At 37.2% G+C, this 17,895-nt stretch overlaps 1 protein-coding gene across 1 annotated transcript in view; it reads left to right on the forward strand.

The window, feature by feature from the left end:
• The first annotated feature begins 5,152 nt into the window (after positions 1-5,152).
• Positions 5,153-17,895, forward strand: part of LOC117994802 (segmentation protein even-skipped-like) — a 37,081-nt gene continuing 24,338 nt past the window's right edge. The window contains exon 1 of the mRNA XM_034982762.2: positions 5,153-5,557. Within this exon, the coding sequence (XP_034838653.1) occupies positions 5,212-5,557 (346 nt within the window). The 5' untranslated portion in view covers positions 5,153-5,211. The remainder of the gene's footprint in view (positions 5,558-17,895) is intronic.

Raw genomic sequence — 17,895 nt, forward strand, 5'->3', positions numbered from 1 at the left:
CCTTATCCAATGAAATTTCGGACTGCGCGGCTAATATGGCTTGCAAATGTTGTGGCAAGCGGCGCATCCAAAGTTGTCGCAAAATATTTTGGTCGGTCAGTACGTGACCGGCCAGTGACCGCAAATGGCGGAGAAACTGGGACGGCCTACGATCCCCTAGCACTTCGTCATTGATTAGCTGCCGGACCCTCTGCTCCTCTGACGTGGACAACCGACGGATGAGCTCCTTTTTTAAAAACGCGAAACGGTCCGCCGGCGGGGGATGAGTGATGATGTCCTCGACCTCACCAATGACCCGTGAGTCGAGTTGAGCAATAACATAATTAAATTTTGTTTGGTCTACTGTGATACCTGAAATCTCAAATTGCGCCTCGACCTGGGCGAACCACACTACGGGAGAATATGTGGTAGCACGGAGTATGAATGAAACGGCTGCTCACATATTTACAAGATATAATCCAGGATAAACACAATTAATATAACAGACGAAATCAAGAAAACTGGAGCTCGGTGCTCGACAGTGATGTGTCGGTCTTGGTATCGGAGGAGCGAATGTGGCCCCTGGATTTCGCCCAGGGCCGCAGGATTTTCGAATCGCTCCGTATTCAAATTTCCGTTCTAAGTGGCAGCTGCGATGTGAAATGTCTTCTTTACAGCTGCCAGTCTTAGGAGAGGCCGCATGCCTCTACATCGTTTCGTATTATAGACATAGAACTGGATATGTGCGTGTCAGATCTTAAAATACTTTCAAGGTAGTGATCTAGCTATGACAGTTTTTGGTAGATTTTTTCGTAAAACACATTCATAACTTTATCTATTGAATGAGTTATTTTATTTTATTGACAAAGGCACACCAAACAGGTTGTAATTATTAAAAGCTTAAATATAAGAACCTAACATACCTATACTTACCTACTTAGTCGTTATTTAACCCATTACCCACCCACCATATTATTATACACTTACCCATTGCGAAATCAGCAACGGGTAAGTATATAGCGAAAAAATAAACCTAAGTATTATGGCGACTCAGCTACTGAAAAATAGCCCCGCGTATATTTTATACAGTCAACTACGGAACAGACGTGCCATTTTATTTGGCGGAGATTTGGGAATCATTTATATGACACGACTCTAAATACTTATAATACGACACTAATCTAAAAAGGAAAAGTTGCTTGACTGACTGACTGATTGGCTGACTGATCTATCAACGTACAGCTCAAACTACTGGATGGATCGGACTGAAATTTGGCATGCAGATAGATTATTAAGACGTAAGCGTCCGCTAAGAAAGGATTTTTGCAAATTCAACCCCTAAGGGGGTGAAATAGGGGTTTGAAATTTGTGTAGTCCACGAGGACGAAGTCTAGCGGATGCCTACGTCATAATAGCTATCTGCATGCCAAATTTCAGCGCGATCCATCCAGTAGTACTTTCAGCTGTGCGTTGATAGATCAGTCAGTGAGTCAGTTAGTCAGTCAGTCAGTCAGTCACCTTTTCCTTTTATATATTTAGATATCGGCAGTCGTAAAGTATAAATGTCTCGCCGATTTGGGGTGCATACTAATAATATAGAAATAGCATTCGCTTACTTTTTAACTTTTAGACGATTTGACAAGAAATAATAGCTTATTTCTACATTCTTACAGTTGTGATAGTTTTGTGGTTATATATACCTATACCTACTCATACAGGGTGTAACCATAACGCTAGCAAAAACGAAGACAGGTGATAGTACTGATGATTACTGATATGATAGCATTAAAAAAAAACCGAAAAAAAAATTAAAAAAAATCCTATAATTTTGTAAAAGTTTACGATATACTAATCCATACTTCCATACTAATATTATAAATGCGAAAGTGTGTCTGTCTGTCTATCTGCTAGCACGGCCCATCCGTTTAACCGATTTTGACGAAATTTGCTACAGAGGTAGCTTGCATGCATCCTCGGGAAGGACATAGGCTACTTTTTATCCCGGAAAATCAAAGAGTTCCTACAGGATTTTTAAAAATCATCATTTAAAAAAAACTAAACTACTAACAGTATTATATACCCACTGTTGATTCCATATAGTTTTATGGGATCCCCACGGGGTTTTTATCTACGCTTTCTTAAGTCGCAAGTCGCTGGTAAAAAATAAAAAATAAAGTAAAATATTCCTTCGTCCGAAAAACGAATCAAACATGGCCGCCCCAACGCAATATACAATTTTCTCCGCTGATCCTCTTATCATTTATTACGCCCTTATCTCGATCAATTCGCTATGTTTCTCATGGCATATTATTACTGAAGATATTCATAGCTCGGACGAGTGTAATCCTGACTTATCCATGGCTATTCCGTGGATGTTTGATGGGAAATTAATGGGAATAGATTTTTTATGTGTGGCATGATGGACATTGGCTAGTGACTAGTTCAAATAGTTCAGTTGTTTCAGCGTGAAGCTCGCACAGTCACACAGACGGACAGACATTTAAAAAAAACCGGCCAAGTGCGAGTCAGGCTCGCGCAATGAGGGTTCCGTACTACAGTCGTATTTTTCGACATTTTGCACGATAATGCAAAATTTAATGATTCTAGGTCAACGGGAAGTACCCTGTAGGTTTCTTGACAGACAGACAGACAGACAGACAACAAAGTGATCCTATAAGGGTTCCGTTTTTCCTTTTGAGGTACGGAACCCTAAAAAGTAAAAACTAGCCAAGTGCGAGTCAGACTCACACACCGAGGGTTCCGTACTACTGTCGTATTTTTTCGACATTTTGCACGAAAAATCAAAAACTATTTTATTAAACTAAAACCTAGGTACTAGCTGATGCCCGCGACTTCGTCCGCGTGGATTTAGGTTTTTAAAAATCCCGTGGGAACTCTTTGATTTCCCGGGATAAAAAGTAGCCTATGTCACTCTCCAGGTTTTTACCCAAAAAAAATTGCGTCAATCCGTTGCATCGTTGCGACGTGATTGAAGTACAAACCAACAAACAAACACACTTTCGTATTTATAATAAGAGTAATTTTGAATAAATTATTTGAATTTTTAAATTTTGAAAATACGAGGAATATCCGAGTTTTCCCATCAACATGGTCGCACCAGTAGTTCCCGCTCGCGCTTATCATTTATCACAGTTATCAGACTAGCGATGTATTGCAGTACATATTTGTTATAACCCCATTATCATACGACTCCGAATGGCGGCAAAAAATTGCTGACATTAAATAAGAAGTCTGATTATTATCTCCCGTTTATTGACATTCTCTATCTTTCTCTCTTTTCTTTTCCTGCATCATATTCTCCACTTTGGACCAACTTTGGACTGATTTGTGAAATTTGGAAGGTAGGTAGATCTTATAGCTATATAACATTTGGGGGAAAATCTGAAAATCGTAAATTTAGGGCTAGATCACACAAAAAAAAATTGTGGTCATGAACTAATAATTAAGTAGAATTTTCAACTTTCGAAGTGAGATAACTATATCAAGTGGGGTATCATATTATGAAAGGTCTTCATTTGTACATTCTAAAACAGATTTTTATTTATTTTTATGCATCATAGTTTTTGAATTATCGTGCAAAATATCGAAAAAATGAGACTGCATTCTCCCTCAACCTTCATTGCGCGAGCCTGACTCGCACTTGGCCGGTTTTTTCTAAGTCGGTTAACAAGATAGGTCATTTAGCCGCTCGGTTTAATGGGCGGTGATACATCACGGCGTGCTGTCAATAATGTGCGGCCGGCTTTATTAGCTCGACCCGACACGGGTGCCATAAAGACACTTTTATTAACTTTTACATAGGTATTACTTACTAAAGGTATATCTAGTAGGTAACTAATTAAATATCACTTGCTTTACAGTGCGACATATCTTGGTGCGTGGCGAAAATCTGAACTAATTTTGCCGTCAAGTGTCCCCTTTGTTCTTGTTTGAATATTCGAAGCATTTGTTCTCCAACAGCGCCCCCCTGTCAATGTCATTCAAGTGCCAAGAGAGCCTTGTCGCAATGTATCAGTAGGTAGGTAGGCAGTGGCGTGCACAGGGTTTGAAGCCAGGGTAGGCATTAATTAGGTAGGAACCTGTTTACTGGCAGGACATTATGAAAAAATATGCATTGAGCTGTTACAACTGGGTAAGCAGTGTATTTATGCCTCTATGACTTGCACGTCACTGTAGGTAGGTATAAGGTACCTTTCTTTACCTATCTAACAGGCATAGGTAATATTTTTTTCTTATGATTTTTTTTTTAATTTTGTCGCACACTTTTTTTTTACGGACCAAAAAGAATACCTATCTACTTAACAACTTTTCTTTAAGTAAGTATACTTACCTACTTATTTTAACACACTTCATAATAAAACCTAAGACATAGTGTAAATAGAAGTACCTAGTAGGTACTTACCTACCTATACTACAATCTTTTTTTTAGGGTTCCGTACCTCAAAAGGAAAAACGGAACCCTTATAGGATCACTTTGTTGTCTGTCTGTCAAGAAACCTACAGGGTACTTCCCGTTGACCTAGAATCATGAAATTTGGCAGGTAGGTAGATCTTATAGCTCACATTTGGGGAAAAATCTGAAAACCGTGAATTTAGGGTTAGATCACACAAAAAAAAATTAAATTGTGGTCATGAACTAATAATTATTAGTATTTTCAACTTTCGAAGTGAGTGACTATATCAAGTGGGGTATCATATGAAAGATCATCACCTGTACATTCTAAAACAGATTTTTATTTATTTTTATGCATCATAGTTTTTGAATTATCGTGCAAAATGTCGAAAAAATACGACTGTAGTACGGAACCCTCACTGCGCGAGTCTGACTCGCACTTGGCCGGTTTTTAAGAAAAACCACAACAGATTACGTGCAATTATATTAATTTTATCACATTTATACAAAATTTACTTTATGTCCATAACATACAGTCCAAAATAGAATGCTGTTGGTTTTCATGAAAACTTTTTCGAATATTAATTTATTAGAAAACAGACTCTATGTAACGGTATTAAAGTTGAGTTTCGAATGTAGTCTAGTTTGGTATAGTCTACTCCCCCAGTAGGAAGGCGTGGTTATTTCCAATCTGTGGAACCACCAAAACTCGTCAGCGATCTGTCAGATACGGACGTTCCAAATTCGAATTGTGTTAGTGGCAAGTGCGTGCAGTGATTAAAAAAAAAACAATTAATAATCGATTCGAATCGATAGTGATGGAATCGGAAATCAACAAAATGACGAAAATACCTCCGAAGAACTTCTCGATAGAATCGATAGTAGGTTTGAACGAGCGGCGGTCGCCTGAAATCGATATAGAGAATACGATCACGGATTTTAATACCGATCATTCCGAAGACGAAGATTTGAAGATTAGGGATGGAAAAATGTACTATTTTCAGCAGAATCGAGTGCCGAATTTTCCGTTTTTCATGTCTTATGACAAACGGCAGATTAATACTGGATATCCGGAAAACCAGGGCAATGAGGACTTGAAAAGGTCAAGCCCTGGAAGTGTTAGGAGTGAAGTTGATAGCGACGGGCCTGAAGATCGGCCACATGGTAAGTTTTTTTTTAAAATAGAGATAGCGAGCAAACGAGCAGGCGGGTCACCTGATGTTAAGTGATTACCGCCGCCCATGAACATTTGCAGCACCAGAGGAACCGCACATGCGTTGCCGGCCTTTTAGGAATTTGTTGGTCCGCCCCTTGAATAACCCCATGTTGTAATCTAGTGGGAACACCGTCGATGGGAGTTGGTTCCACAGTTTGCATGTGCGTTTAAATATAACTTTACTAGCTGACGCGCCCCGGCTTCACTCGGGTGGAATTTAGCAAATCGGCGTGGGGGTAGAATTTTCAAAAATCCTGAAATAAGTACTTACTTACCTACGTATTTTTCTCTTTTGTAACCAAAATCCCCAATATCAATTTTCATGGAAATAACTTGAAAAATGACGTACTTTCATACAAACTTTCATCCCCGATTTAACCCCCTTGGGAGAAGAATTTTCAAAAATCGTGTAACGTGTATTTTTTATTCTTAACCAAAAGCCTCAATACCAATTTTCATCGATGTAACTATAAAAATGACAGACTTTCATACAAACTTCCATACCTACTCTATTTACCTACCCCCCTTAGGAATTGAATTTTCAAAAATCCTTTCTTAGCGGATGTCTACGTCATAATAGCTATCTGCATGCCAAATTTCAGTCCGATCCGTCCAGTAGTTTCAGCTGTGCGTTGATAAATAGTCCTTAGATTAATTTAGAATAATTAATCCAAGGATCAGTCAGTCACCTTTTCCATATTTAGATTTATTTTATTTTGCAATTCTTATAAAAGTAAGTAGATATATAGGTAAGTACCTAGAACCTTGCCACAATGGGCTAATTTAATAGATAACATAATTATCTACCTACCTATTATCTAAAGGTAGGTAAACCTACCGTGGCGTATTTTCCGAATTTTCCTGCCGACGCCCGACGGTAGATTAAAAACAAATACCGATTTAAACTATATTTATTAAAACTTATAGAGACATAGCGGTAAATAATTTAAAAACGGTTATTAACAAATAAGTAAGTAGGTACCTAAGTATAATGAGAAATATTTCAAAGAGCATAAAGGGCGCCGCCGACAACGGGCCGGTTTTACTGTAATTTAGATTATATTATTGATGGTTGTAAACTCCTAATGTTCACACTCAAGCAAACGGAACGAAAAAATCGGTCAAGTGCGAGTCGAACTCGCACACGAAGCGTTCCGTACCATAGCGTAGCGTAGCGAGTTGAATTTTCAAAAATCCTTTCTTAGCGGATGCCTACTTTACCTAATAAGTAGCTAAATTGCATGCCAAATTTTAGCCCGATCCGTCCAGTCGTTTGAGCTGTGCGTTGATAGATCAGTCAGTCAGTCAGCTTTTCTTTTTATATACAGGTGTAACACGAACGCTAGCAAAACTTAGCGTTATTATTATACCTATCTACTATCTACCTAAACACAATCCAATACCAATAACCATTTGCCTCATTTTGTAGTTTTAGTGATTTAATATTAATTTCAAACCCGCAATGTATAGCGTGCAAAACTCGGGTCAAAGTCCCGCCTACGACGCGGCATTGACTCCGAGTGGCCTACTTACACAACGTTCGTTGCGTTAGTAGGCCTCTCTACGGCTACTTTAAAGAATCACAGATACAAACCAAATCCGGATGAGTGCACAAAGGCCCTAAGCGTGGTGTAACAGTGACTTACACAGCCGTGTGAGAAGGATTGTAATCCATCCTATCCATACTTACTAATATTATAAATGCGAAAGTGCGTCTGTCTATCTGTCCGTCTGTCTGTTCGTCTGCTAGCTTTTCACGGCTCACCCGTTTAACCGATTTGGATGAAATTTGGTACAGAGATAGCTTGCATCCCGGGGAAGGACATAGGCTACTTTTGATCCCGGAAAATCAAAGAGTTCCCACGGGATTTTTAAAAACCTATAACATTCACGCGTACGAATTCGCGGGCATCAGCTAGTCTGTAAAAACTGGTACCTAATAAGTAATAACAAAAGCGTGTCGCCCTCATCTATTATTATAGAGACTATTATAATATAAATATTTATATTTGCAAATCGCTCGCTTGATCTGGCTTCTTAACAGTGGGGTGGTACCCTCATTTTCATTTTACACTTGTTTAAAAGTGCATTTGTGTACCTACTTACTTATAGGTACCTAATATCTATTAGGTAGGGATTACTACTTAGTTCGGAAAACAGGTGCACAGTAAGTATTGTTTTGGTAAGAATTTTATAATTAGTTTTAAGGTACCTACGTGTCAATACTAACAATATTTAAAAAAAAGAAAAAAAAAGAAAGAAAAAAAAAGCGATTAGGTACTTACACCATTATAATAGGGTCTTGGACTGTAGTAATAAAATGATGTTTTTTTTGTATTGCCGTAGTTTATGGGGCTAGAATCAAAAACAAAATCAAAAATATATAACAAAACAAGCCGACAAGCCCCGGCTTCGCTCGGGTAGAGTTTAGAAAATTGAGGGGGAGGTTGAATTAAATTTTTCTCTCCGTAAAAACCATCCTCGTACTTCAAGGAATATTATAAAAAAACCGGCCGAGTGCGAGTCAGGCTCGCGCAATGCGTTTGCACTGACTGTAGTACGCAAAAATTCCGTACTACAGTCGTGGTCAACGGGAAGTACCCTGTAGGTTTCTTGACAGACAGACAGACAGACAGACATACAGAAATCGGTTTAGCGGTTAGCAACACATTTATTGATTCATTTTTATATTATAGATATACTATACTTATGCATATAATTTTTGATATATATTTAAAATTATTTAAAAATTTCCCTATAGTGTGTATTTCACTATAAAAATCATAAACCCGTGTGAAGTCGGGGCAGGTCGCTAGTTGCCCACACTAAAAGAAAATATCTAAAGAATTAGTCACACAGGCAGGTAGAGTTATATAGACACAAGGCTTTTTCGGGAAGTTCACGCTTTAATTTTCGACAAATCATCGTCCGACCATCCAGTAGCACTTTATTTCGACAACGATTGTTCAAAACAATTCGTCCCCGCCATGTTGTCTCAGCGTGACATCTGTCAAAATTGCCGCCAAAATAATACACACCATAGACAATAGATGCGTATCAAACAATGCAATTTTTAAGGTTACGTACCTCAAAAAGCAAAATGGCACCCTTATATAAGATCACTTTGTTGTCTGTCTGTCTGTCTGTCTGTCGGTCTGTCAAGAAACCTACAGGATACTTCCCGTTGACCTAGAATCATGAAATTTGGCAGGTAGGTAGGTCTTATAGCTGAAATTTTGGGGGAAAATCTGAAAACCGTGAATTTGTGGTTACATCACACAAAAAAAAATTAAATTGTGGTCATGAACTAATAATTCGTATTTTCAATTTTTGAAGTTAGATAACTATATCAAATGGGGTACCATATGAAAGGTCTTTACATTTATATTCTAAAACAGAATTTTATTTATTTTTATACATCATAGTTTTTGAATTATCGTGCATAATGTCGAAAATATACGACTGTGCTTCGGAACCCTCGTTGCGCGAGCCTGACTTGCACTTGGCCGGTTTTTTTGCATGTTGGTAAGTACACAGCGTTTTGCTCAATTATAGAGTGGTGTAGTTTCGGTAAATAAACAAAGAGTTTTGGTTGAAAATTTCTCTTTTATTGCTGCTGTCTTTAAATTTTAATGTTGGGTTTGTTGCTTTCATAATATTTTTGAAAGAATTCTTTACTTGGAATTTTTCTGTGACTATTCTAAGTTCATTATTATTATGTTCTTGATACCTGCCTACCTACTAAGTACTTACCTATTACAAGTTTATTCTATGCGACCCGCCCCGGCTTCGCACGGGTAGCTTATTACAACTTTAATAAACCTCTAATTTTTTGAAAATAAAATAAGTAGGTACTTAGATATAATAGATACCTAAATCTTTATTTTGTCAGACAACAAAGTCACATGAGTAACAGAGAGAGAATCTACAACGCACTACAAAGCCGAAATGTCAATGTAAAGGCCGATGTACATGACTTTCTTTTTTCTACGTGCTGTAGGTACTTACCTACCTACTATTAGAATGGAAACCACTTTGATATACTTTAGAAGGCTTTTATTCACTGTTCACATAGTAATTCTTAGTTATATCAGCACAAGACCAAAATACTCTTTTTAACCGACTTCAAAAAAAAGGAGGAGGTTTACTCGAAGACGCCTGGACCGATTTTGTAAATTCTTTTTTTGTTTGAAAGGGTATACTTCAAAGTTGGTCCCATTTTAATTTGGTGAAGATCTGATGAACATCTTCGAAGATAGATACTGGAACTCCTCAACGGATAAGAGTAAATTGCTCGCGATCAGTGTAATAGCTTAGTAAACAGTAGATTTTTAACCAGTCATAGCATAATTCCATGAGTCCACTAAAAATTGTGAAATAAAAATAAAAACCGACTTCGATACACAAACACTAAAAATTGAAAAATAATTTAATTTATTACCGAATATATTATGTATACAAGAGTTAATTTAGTTCCATAATAATATTTTTTGGGGTCGGTGCCAATGAGGTGCCATTGTGGAGTCTCATAAAAATATGAAGTCTAGACGATTCGCGCAGCTAAAGCTAATTGGCACCGGCACCAAAAAGTATTATTATGGAACTATATTAACTCTTGTATACATAATATTATATTCGGTAATAAATTAAATTATTTTTCAATTTTTAGTGTTTGTGTATCGAAGTCGGTTTTTATTTTTTTTGTAAAAAAAATTTATTACACGCCATTTCAAAGTGACGTTTCCCATAGATTCGCTGCTCCGCATAGCACGCCATAGATAATACAATCAACTAGTTTTTATCCGTCTAACACTACCTACTTATAAATCAGACTTTAGCTGGTAGGTAGGTACTCGTATCGAGGTGCCATAAAACAATTCATCAACTGACAGTTATATTATAACGTATTAATAACTGGGACTCGGCAATAACGGTCCATGATGCTGAGAGATTAAAATGAGATGAACTGAATTAAATTGTTAGGGCAGCGGCACACGCGGCTGCTTCCCGGAAAATGTTATGATACAATTTTTAAAGTATGATTCAAATTTTAAAGTATAAATATACTAGCTGATGCCCGCGACTTCGTTCGCGTGGAATTAGGTTTTTTGCAAATCCCGTGGGAACTCTTTGATTTTCCGGGCTAAAAAGTAGCCTATGTCACTCTCCAGGTCTTTATCTATATCCATGCAAAAAATCACATCAATCCGTTGCACCGTTGTGACGTGATTGAAGGACAAACAAACACACTTTCACATTTATAACAAGGGTAGGTACCTACCTACTGATTTATAATAAGGGTATCTACTGATTAGTGATATAATTAGTGATATAACGAATTTCATATTTTGGACATAATATATGCGAATGCGAATATCTGCTGCCAACATGCAGGTACCTACCTACCACCCATTTCAGGATTTTTGCAAATTCTAGCCCCACCCCGATTTTCTAAATTCCACCCGAGTGAAGCCGGGGCAGGTCAGCTTGTAATGACATAATATCTTTAGAACATAAACAAAGAAACATCCATATCCATACCTACAAATATTATAAATGCGATAGTGTGTCTGTCTGTCTGTCTGCTAGCTTTTCACGGCCCAACTGTTCAACCGATTTTGATAAAATTTGGTACAGAGTTAGCTTATATCCCGGGGAAGGACGTAGGCTACTTTTAATCCCGGAAAATCAAAGAGTTCCCATGGGAATTTTAAAAACCTAAATCCGCGCGAATGAAGTCGCGGGCATCAGCTAGTAGGTATCTATCTTCTATCTAAATATATAAAAGGAAAAGGTGACTGACTGACTGACTGACTGATCTATCAACGCACAGCTCAAACTACTGGACGGATCGGGCTGAAATTTTGCATGCAGATAACTATTATGATGTAGGCATCCGCTAAGAAAGGATTTTTGAAAATTCAACCTTTAAGGGGGTGAAATAGGGGTTTGAAATTAGTGTAGTCCACGCGGACGAAGTCGCGAGCATAAGCTAGTTATATATAAAAGGAGAAGGTGACTGACTGACTGATTGATTGACTGACTGATCTATCAACGCACAACTCAATGGCATGCAGATAGCTATTATGACGTAGGCATCCGCTAAGAAAGGATTTTCGAAAAATTCACGGACGAAGTCGCGAGCATAAGCTAGTAATAATATAATTAAGTCCGAAAGCATTTCCTGTCACCGGGCCGCTAATAAACTCTACTTACAACTATGCAATAAAAATTACCCAAAATCGGTACAAACTAAAAGCAAATAAAGACGGCCATAAAAATTTAAAACCGGCAAGTATGCTGCGGCCTTTAGTGATACCACTTTATAAAGCTCATAACGGGGAGCTCGTGAGCGAAAGGGACGGGTGTATTATCTCGATCCCGCCCTATTTGGGGGGGGAGAGAAACGAGCGATGTTATTGGCTGACGCATTATGGATTTTTAGTAGACTTCACCGCGGGTTAACGTGTGTTTCGCTTCTTATCACCTCGAAAATACGGGTTAAATTTCCAAACAAATATCAAAGTGTGTGTAAGGCTTTACGGATATGGAGTTCACGCTCACATAGACAATAAAAATTGACAGTTTATATTTTCAGCGCGCTTTAGCTGCCAGTGTTTTTATTTCTTTTGTTGTCTATGGTTTTTTTTTAATTGTTTAAACAATGGAGTTGAATCAAAATAACTATATGTGCCCAAATCAAGGGGTTAGGTTGTGTTTTTATACAAATTTCACTTTATTTAATGAACGTCTGTGAGTGCGGCCGTTTTCTAATAATTTAATTAAAAAAAATTGACATCACAACTTAAATAAGAAAACTATATATAGTACCTTTATATCTACATTCTACATATAGAAAAAACTTATCACTAAAAATCTTATAAGTATTTACAAAAAATATAAGCTGTCCAAATGGTCATTTATTGGGCATTGTGCCCAAAACACTGGCGCTATTAGGTACCTCGCTAAACGGCAAGGCCCAACCGTTGAGCGAAATAAGCATCAGCTCTTGAACAACCATATTTTTGCAATAATTATCAATCAAGTAGGTACCTACCTAATAATAATTGGACGACTAGTGAACTGTTTAGATTGGTTTCCTTTAAGTACTTAAATCCTATTTTACACCATCTCACTAGGTAAGTATACAATTATAGAACTTACCTACTTATCTAGGTAGATAGGTACCTATACCTAATAATCTCGACACAAAACACAGACATTTCCGTTAATATTTTTTTATATTTAGCAACTGTAAATTTTTTGTCATAAAATAAATGATGTTTTCCAATTTTTTTTACTGTAACAGGACTGTGCCCAAAACTGGGCCCAAAACTGGTCGGTCTCCTATAAACATTTAAATAATCCATCATTAGGCCATTAACACTGTAGTCAGTTTTCACTAATGTCTAAACAAAACAATCTAAGTATCTTTTGCTAAAAGCCGTCAAAGACACAAAAATGGGATCATAAAATGTAAACAAACTTAATTTTCTTCAGGTAGGAGGTAAGATTGCCGCTTTTAACGCAAAAATTAGTTTTTGTTCCATTTTGAACTTTATCTCTTTGTAATAAAGATATATTATAAACCTATTTTAGTAATTTGTTTTTAATCTATGTTGGAAGTAGGGTTGGCGATCATTAAAAATTTATAGTAGGTAGGTACGTATGTAACACCTACCTAATATAAAAAGTTTTCGATTTTTATACTTTTTATAAGTAAAGTAGCCACTCATATACCTACCTATTAAGTAATTTTGGTACGTACATCGTGTACTTGTACCTATATTAAAAAACTTTAATAGGTATGGTTAGTAATTAATATTAAATGTCATATTTTAACACCAATAGCACAAAAAAGTGAAAAAATAGTCTAAAAATTTTCTTTTTTATAAAAAATAATTACTAATTACTAATGCTATAGGTATCTAATAATTAAGTTATTTTCCTTTCTCTAAAAAAGTTGGCAACCCTATCTCACTCCCCTAGCCACCCCATAAAACAATTAGGAGATTTTTACAACTACTTTGTGAAATACCGACACATTATAACGTCCCGTACCTATTGTTATATTAATGGAAGGCTAATTTCTTTTACCGTTATGTGGGTTGGCCTTTAAAATGAAAAAAAAAACCGATCAAGTGCGAGTCAAACTCGCGCACCGGGGTACTCGTACATAACTCGTAACAAAAACTATGATGCATAAAAAACCCTTTAGAATTACGGAACCCTTGTTGCGCGAGCCTGACTCGCACTTGGCCCGTTCTTTAATCCTCCTTCTCTTTTGCAAAATAATTGTTTGCTTTAATAATAATCTCACGGGCACAATTATTAGTTATTTTCCTACTCATATTTAACCCAAAAAGGAAATAACAACTAAGTAAAACAAATTACCTAACAAAAATTTAACAACAATAACAAACAAAAACGAAACTAAATGTGTGAATTTGCAATTATTCAAAACACGATACTTACCTACGCGTACTCTAACGCCAGTTTTGTCACCGGTACTGGTTGCTCGACACTTCAGTCTAGTGCTGACGTCACTAAAATGGCGGCCACGCGCATTAGCAATTTGCGGGACTTATAGCGAAAATGTCGCGCAGCGATGTCATCACTGGAAATTTAATTCTTAAATCCCCTTAATTATCCAATTTAGATACAATAAAATTAGCAATTGTCCCAAATTGACTTGTTTAACAACTCAAATTCGGCAGCTGTACAGATAACTCAACAAAAGTCAATTGTCAAAATCAAATTGTCTGTGGTCAGAAGAAAAGCGCGGGTGTTCCGTTGTTCCCGCTACTATTTGACAGTTTACGCCATTTTTAATTACACGTCATTTCCTATGTTACAGTCGAACTCTAACCCAGACAAAACAGCTTTCGACTGGAAAATCAGTTAAAACTAGGAGTTTCACGAAAGTCGTTTTGAATTAAAAATATGTATTGATTAATAATACTTACTAGTACTTCTTTTAACTAAATCTCTATATATAAAAATGAATCGCTGAATGTGTTGCTGATCGCAAATCTCGAGAGCAGCTGAACCGATTTCGCTTATTCTTTTTTTATAGTGTTCCTTGAAGTACGAGGATGGTCCTTACGGAGAGAAAATTTAAAAATTTGCCTGACAAATAATCGACTGTTAGGCGGTACGAAGTTCGCCGTGTCAGCTAGTTATCTAATAAAATTAGCTATTGTCCCAAATTCACTTGTTTAACAACCCAAATTCGGCAGCTGTACAGATAACTCAACATAAGTCAATTGTCAAAATCAAATTGTCTGTGGTCAAAAGAAAAGCGCGGGTGTTCCGTTGTTCCCGCCACTATTTGACAGTTTACGCCATTTTTAATTACACGTCATTTATTATTTAGACTCAAAACACTAATTCATTCAAAACTACTTTTATCTGGTAAAACAATTAAATAACTAGTTTTGAATTTGACGAATAACGGTAGTAAGGAGTACAAGTAGGCTTACAGTTTTTAAAAAATCCCGTGGTATATCTTTGATTTTCCGGGATAAAAATCAGTACCCTTATTATAAATGCGAAAGTGTGTTTGTTTGTTGGTTTATTGGTTTGTCCTTAATCACGCCGCAACGGTGCAACGATTTGACGTGAATTTTTGCATGGGTATAGATAAAGACCTGGAGAGTGACATAGGCTACTTTTCATCCCGGAAAATCAAAGAGTTCCCACGGAATTTTCAAACACACTTTCGCATTTATAATAAGGGTACTGATATCAATATGGATAATGTAAACAGTTTTGACCAAATTTCAGTCAAAACCCTCTTTTTTTTAATAGCTTAGTTAATAGCTGACTAATATTCCCCTTTCCCCTTCAATTAAGCGTAAGGCTTGTGCCAGGAGTAGGTACGAAAATAGTGCAACGACCAACGTCTTTCGTCAAAACTAGTCTTTTAGTTAAAAGTAGTTTTGACCGGATAAAAGTTTCGACTATAACCCCCACCGTGACCAGGGGAGCATAAACGGCAGTATGTCTTGTCAATTGGGCTTAAACTGATTGTGTTTTTATTGTATCCAACTCCCCATGGAGATATTTATCTTCATAACATCGTAGCTGACTAGTAGATACGGATTTTATTATCAAAATTGGTTTAGGGGTAGCGTCGGGGGATGACACCATGTAATTGGCTCTACATCGGATAATTGCTCGCGAATGTTTTGCTCAGAATTGTTTTAATTCTTTTGGGAGTGTGCTAATTTTTGTGATTAATTTTCTTCCGAAGATTCTGCTCCTATTAATGGGAAATCTAAAGTTTGTTGTACTGCTGTAAAAAGTTGACGTTTTGTGGGTCTCAACGACAGAGACAACGCTCTACAAATCTGCTATCTCCTTATAAACGTAAATGTACATTACTTTCTGCAGCGTACCTACTGTAAAATCTTATCTTTAGTGTGTGCATTTTGAGATCTCACTCGCCATTTTAGCTCTATGTGTCAAAGTGCCATGTCAAAAGTATGGTTCACCTTTAAAATAAGGGCTAATATTCATGGCCATATTTCGTAAATCTTGGCTAAAATCGTACTTTTGACAGACAGACAACAAAGTGATTTTATAAGGGTTCTTTTTTCTCTTTAGAGGTACGGAACTCTAAAAATTAACAAATTAGCAAAAAACTAATTAAAATATCTTCCGTTCGAAAAAAGAACGGAAGTTAATTCAGGAAGCTTTCAAACTTTCAAAGTGTTCGAAATTGTCTATGACATTCTTTTTTTTAAGACACACGCCAACGCAGCTGGCGTTCGGGCGGCGAAGAAAAGAGGTCTCATGTCGTGTTTGAAGATTATACAATACAACAAACTGTTCAGTGGAAGGAAACCACCGGCTAGACTGTTGCAAATTGGTTTTAAGTGATCTGTCGCCACCCAGCATGGGAACATGTCGAGTGGCTTAGACGCCAACACGGCACAAAAAAACGTATCCACGACTTGAAATACGTAATAAATATTCTATAATTGGGTAGGTATTTGACTATCTATATCAAAAATATTATTATTTCTCAATGTTTTTTTTTAATCTAAATATATAAAAGAGAAATACCACTCACTCACTGACTGACTGACTGACTAATCACGAAATCTCAGAAACTGTAAAGCATACAAACTTGAAATTTGGAAGGTAGGTTCTTTCTAGGACGTAGGTGTCAGCTAAGAAACGGTTTTGAAAAATTTCCCCAGGGTGCGAAAGGGGGGGTGGAAGGTTGTATGAAAGTCCTATGTTTTTGGAGTTAGAGACGTGAAAATCGACATTTAGGTTATTAGCTTTAAATAATAAAAATCTGTATAATTCAATTTGGGAAATTCCCCGAGAGAAAAGAAGAGACCCGTGCTCTGTAGTGAGCCGGCGAAGGGTTGATCATGATGATGAAGCGAAGTTCTTAGCAAAACCTAGTTAGTCATCATCATCAACCGATAGACGTCCACAGCTGGACATAGGTCTCTTGTAGGTACTTCCACACGCCGCGATCTTGCGCCGCCTGAAACCAGCGGCTCCCTGCGACTCGTCTGATGTCCGTCCGTCCACCTAGTGGGGGTCTTTTAACACTGCGTCTTCCGGTGCGAGGTCGCCATTCCAGCACCTTGGGACCCCAACCCAGTTAGTAAATAATAATATTATTATTGTTATTCCATCAGATACAGCGATCAAAATCTATAAAAACATAACGCCGTTCTAATTTCAAATAAACTCCTCAAATTACCACAGACTATCCCGGTCCCTAAATCTATGGTCCGATAAACATTGTCTATGACACGCGTCCACAGACTAAGCAATAGGTCACAATGGTAATACAATTAGGGACGCGTGGCGACCCGAGGGTCATGGCAATTCTCGATAATACCGAATGGTTAATATATATAGCTATCGGATTCCGGCTATTACAAGGGCTATTTGGTTCGCAAATTGGCTTGTGCCACTATTAATTAGCTGTTTAACGCTTAAGGTAATCGATTCGGGCGAGTGATTAATCGGAATCGGTTAGTGTGTGCAATCGATATAACCATCTTTATTATCTGTAGTATCTTTTAATATCTTTACATTTCGTATTTACATGAAACTAGCTTATTACCGCGACTTCGTCCGCGTGAACTACACAAATTTCAAACCCCTATTTTACCCCTTTAGTGGTTGTATTTTCAAAAATCCTTTCTTAGCGGATGTCTACGTCATAATACGTTTAGTAGTTTGAGCTGTGCGTTGGTAGATCAGTCAGTTATCTATTAGGTAAGTATTAGACGTTGGGGTCCCAAGGTGCTAG

The sequence above is a fragment of the Maniola hyperantus genome, chromosome 27 (genome assembly GCF_902806685.2).
Source record: "Maniola hyperantus chromosome 27, iAphHyp1.2, whole genome shotgun sequence".
Taxonomy (NCBI): domain Eukaryota; kingdom Metazoa; phylum Arthropoda; class Insecta; order Lepidoptera; family Nymphalidae; genus Maniola; species Maniola hyperantus.